We start from the raw sequence: 6,000 nt of genomic DNA, 5'->3' as shown, positions 1-6,000 counted from the left end.
CCCCTGCGCCTTCGGCCGCGCGCGCCGGGGCCGGGCCGGGCCCAGACGCACTTCCTCAATCCTGCGGCCCGCGGGCGGCGCGGGGAGCGCGCCGGCGAGGGTCGGCCGCTGCTACTCGGGCCCGCGACGGGCACGGGGCGGGGGGTCCCTGTGGTGGCCCACCACAGTTTCCCGGAGGTGCCCAGATGCACCGCTCCTGCCCTGGAGACGACGGGGCCCGCGAGCCGTTGTAGCGCGAGGTCTCCTCCAGGTTTGGGTACCCTGCTCTCTCCTCGCGGGGCAGGCTCAGCGACAAGATTGGTCGGTTCTCAGCTCAGCCCAGCTCTCACTGTCTCTGGGCTCTGCTCAGGGGCAAAATCCAACGATTAACCGCTGACTTGCATTAGGCGTAGACTCTCAGTAAATGTTTAAAAGGCAGGGAATATTCATTTATGAACAATTCCATAGAGTGCAGTATAGAAATAGATATTTTTAAAACTTTCATATTTTGCAAACTGTGCCCCTTCCGTCACATGAATTTATTTAATTATGGATATATATATATATGCAAAGATGTCATTATTTGGTGAATCATTTTAAATTGTGGGGTGTTTTGGGCGGCGGAGTAGATAAGACAGGGTGGATTTTGGCAATTTATTATGTTTCGACTTAATGTAAGTATGTTCATCACACCACTGAGGCCATTATCCGAAGGCAGATCCTAGAAACGCACGTCCATGCCGCGGGCAGCCATCCAATTTGGCTCCAGGTGCCAACCCCAGAAAGAGAAGCCTGCTCAGAAAAAAGCAGACGGTTTTGCAGCCCGGCAGGACCCGCGCTCTAGACTCTTCTCCTGTCATGTTACGACTGGAATATTCCCAGGATTTAGCACAAGACGGAGACAAATCTCCACCACCCTCACTGCCATTTCACAAAGGCCCGGCAGACGCAGGGTCCCCGCACGAGCCCCGCACCACCTCGCGGGCACTCTGAGCAGGGGCCCCTTGGCAAGGGCACCACGGGGCAGCTTGCTTTGCTCCCAAGAGGCCTCCAGCTCTCCTGCCACGGAACGCCCTTGCAAAAGGGTGGGTGCAATTTTGCAATCCTGTCCTCAATACTTCGGTCCTAATTCCAGTACCCAAAAGGCAGCAGTGTGATTGCTACCGAAAAGTCCCTAATAATTTGCAGGGCGTGGCGTCGCAGTGCTGAGCGAGCCCCGCAATCGCGGTGCTGCGCCTCCACGGAGCGCGGCCGCGCCATCTAGCGGCACCGTGAGGGAGAGCACGCCCAGTGCCCTGGAGGACCAGTGGAGCTCCCATGGCCAAGGCCTCTGGGGCAACTCAGCTTCCCTTTTAAATGAGTTTGGAAATAGGCTAGGGAACAGCCCACTCGGCTGTTTCCAGCTGCTTACATGCCAGCATCTAACTCTATTCATTAGGCATGAGTTAGTCACAGGTTTGCACGGGAAAGTTATTACAGGTCAGTTAATATCTCTTCCTGCTGTTTCTTGCCCCCTGCTGACCCATGGTCCTCTAGCCTTTGCTCTGTGTACCCGGGTTCTCATGTTGGAATGACCTCTCCTAAGGTGGAATCAACTGGACGCTTCCTCCTCAACCTAACATTTCTGCCTTCTGAAGGCCTAGTGGCCGATTGCTACCCTGCCACCCCACCCCTGCGGCCTTCTAGTCATTTCTTCAGCTGGGAACTCAGTTTCCTTAGACACTGTTCCCTGGACACTTTATAAAAAATCCCTTATCATCCACGTTCAAACTCAAGTCAGATACATGCTAGGAGCAAGGACAGTAAAAATTCTTTGTCTGCTATCAGGAGAAGCTAGAGCATTCCAAAAGATCCACTTTTAAAGAATGGGCCCACCTCCTGTGCTCCCCCCAAACACACAAGAGCACGTGTGCACATGCATACACATGACAGCCAGTCTGTGTCCCCAGAATGGTTCCCTTCAGAGAGTTAACCATTTTCTTAGAATGTTCTGCTCACATTTAGATTGAGAAACAAAAAGTTTTCTAAATAAGTTCATATATACATAGGTGCATACATTAAGAGAGATCTGATCCAAGCCTCTCTTAAGTGTTCTCTTAAAAGGTGGCACCTTGCCACCCCAAAGCCAAAGTGATCTTGGATGAGCGACATCACATACACAGGTGTAACCTGATGGACCTAACCAAGTACAAGGGATGCTCTTGAGCCAACCTCAGTGTCAGCTCACGACTTGGTGATGAGGCTTCTTAGAAACGTAAGGTAGGTTACACCCAAACACCTAGATCCTGGTGACAAAAACGGAGATGTGTGCACAGAGTAGCAGGATGCAGTATTTTCCCTAAACCCCTGTGCTAGTCCTCCCCTCCACTTTCCAGACTCACCTTCTCACTAGTAGAAGGACACTCGGACAGCTCAGGTGACAGCGTACGCTTCACCAGCTAAGATGCAGAGCCTTTGAGGACGCGCTCCCTGCCCGCTCAACCCGAAAACCCATGCGAGTGGGTTTCATGCTCAGGCTAAGTGCGAGACCTGATCGACTGAGCAAACAGAATTCGAATCTTAAGCTATCAATACTGCTTTATGACAAGCCATTGGTACAGGAGCTCTGAGAAAGAGAAAGGTCAGCCAAGGAATTAAAACAAGTTTGGTCCTTAAATGAAAAAACGTAATGTTTGTCAAATATCCGATTTTATTTTATCTTTGTTGCACTGTCGGACACAGTCTGTAGTTGGGGTCAGAATTCCCAGGCCAATAGATTTTTTTTGAAATCATACCACAGGAGTAAACCTTAAAAGGAGTGAAATCTAATACTATATAGTTTTCCATTTCTAAATACAGTATATTACAGAAGGTTAAATATACCACCTCTGTTTACTTACAGCTATAAAAAGATACATTAACTATACCAATCATAAATAATGTAGCATTTCATATTAAAGGCATTATTGTACAATGAGAGAATAAGAACCCTCTAATGTATTACTATCAAGATTAGTGTCTATAGTTGCTTGAGAAAAAATCCTGAAAATTCAGTGTATGAAGTCAACTCCTGACTTAGCAAATTGCCGACAGTTTAAGTGATAAGTGTTAACTGATGTAGAGAAGGTGAATTGCATATTGCCTATTTGTGACAATGACAACCCCATTCCATATAGGACTTTCTTTCATCCATACACTGGTTCTGACTTTTATTTTATTATTGCCCTCCCCCCCAATTTGATTCTCAAACATAATTTAATTCCCAACTATAAGCACCATCAGAAAACTAACTAGTCAGTAACAGTGAAAGTATCCAAATAACGCAATTATGTTTGGTTCTGTTTTTTAAAAGTGATCCGGGAACACTTTGAAACTTGGGATTGCACAGCATTTGCACATACAAAGAGGAAAAGAAAAATTCACAACATGTTAGTGCAGTACTCAGGCCACTTTAGTAGGAGACCCAGTTCTTCCATGGAGTCTGAGTGTTATTTGTTAATTAATCATTAATATCAAAATAGGACTTTAAAAAAACCAGGCTGTATTAAAACAACAGCCTTTCCAGTTGTGTATGTTTTGCTAATCTAAAATAGATAACCAAACTGGAGACAAAGAGAGCTACATAGGCTGATCGTACACCATTAATGCAAGTGGTAGAAATTCAGAATTTGTAAAAGCGAATTGCTTCTCTGATTTGTAAAAAGCGGTTGCTATACTGTCCTCGTGTCAGAGCACTGGGTCCTCAGCAGCGGTGGTAACGCTAGCAATGTTCTCTGCCTAAGAAAGTGCCTTGGATAAGGTAGACCATGACATAGTTTTAGATAAGCATGCTGGGCATTGATTCGGTCATATTCCGAAAGGAGTTTTGGTTTTAAGCTGAGTCCCACGGTCAATGTCAAGAGGCAGTCCTTGAAGACCCACGCCCTTTCACACCCAAGACCTTCAGTACCTTTCCATGGTACTTGCCTCCCCAAAGCTCCCCACATTGGATCCTCCCAATCCTATTTTTATTTTGTTTTGAACTTAGTCCTGTTTCTTTCCCACTAACTGGTAGGAGGGGCTTGTTCTGTGGGCAGGTAACCCCGAGGAAGCCACAGGTGCAGGGCCCTGTTTGCAGAACAAGCCGGGAGTGTTTCCAAGTTCTTACTGGAGTCAGAGTTGACAGAACATTTTTAAGTGACCTCTGGATACTTCAAATACCACTTCCTGTTGGCCACGCCCTGAGCCTCATCACTGTCCCCGGGGGACCTGGTTGAAAGGGACAAACGGAAATGGCCCTAGCTCCATCCCTGGGCAGGACGGCGATTCCACATACACAACATATCGGTCAATGAAACAGGAGTGTGAGAGGAAAGTTGAAATCGTTCAGATCCAGTAGATTTAAAGTCTCCAGAACAAAGTAACCCAGGAAGACGGGAAATGCAGTTTTTCTTCAGCAAAGTTCGATCGGCCACATTCAGCTGTCAGATGTTTGAGGAAGGAGCCCGCCTCTCCTTCAGGGGCTCTTGTCATCGAGTTTGATGGTGACAGTTTTCACTTCCGTGTATTCAGCCAGTGCATATTCACCACTGCGATCACAGAAAAGAGGAGAATATAAAATGGGGTGTGTCACCTCGCCATTCTGTTGCCACTGTGTTCTAACACCCGATTGGTCAAGTACTCTGTTGGGCAGTTTGGAGTCGGCACCAAAAGTCAGAATGCGACGACCTCATAGGGGGATAGCCAGGACTGTCACACCATTAGGACGTTTAAGTAACTGGAGGTAGAACTTCAGTTTAACTATCAAGTGTTTTGTTGTGCGATGCTTTGGAAATATTCAGAAGGACAAAGTGTTTGCCTTTAAGGAATGAAGGGGATGGAAAAAAAATAAAAGAGGTGGATTCCCTGCATGGGGAGTACAGCGAGGAGAGGGCCCCCATGAGTGAACAAGGAGGGGAGCTGGGGATATGGCCAGAAGATCCACAAGGAACAGGGAAACGGAGGGCCTGCAGCCGACCTCAGAGCCTGCAGCTGGCGACCAGCTGTAGGAGGAGTAGGGCCAGCCCAGAGCAGCGAGGGGAGCAGATATGAGCACAGACTGGACACAGCAGGACCACAACCTTTGAGTTTGCCTCTTTGGTATATGTCCTTCCTTTAAGTCTTGCAGAGCCCTGGTGACCCTTCTCAGGCATCATGCACCATCCTCAGGGCAACTCCCCTTCCCAGAACCGAGATGCGGCTTTGGACAGATTCAAATGCCTCTAAACACTTGCTCTGCTGTTAAGTAAATAAAAATGTGTCCTTGTTGAGGAAAAGAGGTAGAAATTGACATGGCCACGGGAGGTTTGGCGGAATTTCATCTCATCCCTTCGCCCTGTGGTTCTCAAAGTATGGTCTCAAAGCTTCAGCGACACCTCAGAACTTGCTCAAAATGCAGATTCTCAGGCCCCCTACCCTGCCCCTGATATACTGGGGTTGACAGAATAATGCCCCCGTGTCAAGGTGACCATATCTCAAGCCTCCGAACTGGTGTTAGGTTACCCAGCAAAGGGGGATTAAGGTTGCAGATGGGGTTAAAGTTGCCAACTAACTGGCTTGAAAATACGGAGTTATTCTGGATTACCTGGGTGGGCCCGATGTATCACAAGGATCCTTAAGAGGGCAAAAGGGAGGCCGAAGAAGAGCATCAGAGGGAAATTAGACTACAGAAGCAGGTTCGGAGAGCTGCGACAGTGTTGCCCTTGAGCATAGAGGAAGGGGCCACCAGCCGAGGAATGTGGGAAGCCTCTAGAAGCTGGAAAAGGCAAGGAAACATATTCTCTCCCCAGAGTCCCCAGAAAGGAATGTAGCCCTGTGTACGCCTTGACTTCAACTCAGTGAGATGTCAGATTTTTAGCCTACAGAACTGTATAAGATAATACATTTCTGTTGTTTAAACCACACATTTTGCGATAATTTATTGTAGCAGCAATAAAAAACTAGCACACCTCCTGAAGTGGGGCCTAGAAATCTGTGTTTTAACAAGCCAGAGGATTCTAATACAGCTCAAGTTGGAGAACCGTT

General features: G+C 47.6%; 1 protein-coding gene across 2 annotated transcripts in view; it reads right to left on the bottom strand.

The window, feature by feature from the left end:
- Nucleotides 1-2,659: 2,659 nt before the first annotated feature.
- ALDH1A3 (aldehyde dehydrogenase 1 family member A3) overlaps nucleotides 2,660-6,000 on the bottom strand; it is a 36,964-nt gene continuing 33,623 nt past the window's right edge. For both annotated transcript variants that reach the window (XM_002922677.4, XM_034667951.1), the window contains exon 13: nucleotides 2,660-4,526. In XM_002922677.4, the coding sequence (XP_002922723.2) occupies nucleotides 4,454-4,526 (73 nt within the window). In that variant the 3' untranslated portion in view covers nucleotides 2,660-4,453. The remainder of the gene's footprint in view (nucleotides 4,527-6,000) is intronic.

Source organism: Ailuropoda melanoleuca, chromosome 9 (assembly GCF_002007445.2).
Source record: "Ailuropoda melanoleuca isolate Jingjing chromosome 9, ASM200744v2, whole genome shotgun sequence".
Taxonomy (NCBI): Eukaryota; Metazoa; Chordata; class Mammalia; order Carnivora; family Ursidae; genus Ailuropoda; species Ailuropoda melanoleuca.
This window is presented reverse-complemented; position numbering and strand designations above follow the sequence as displayed.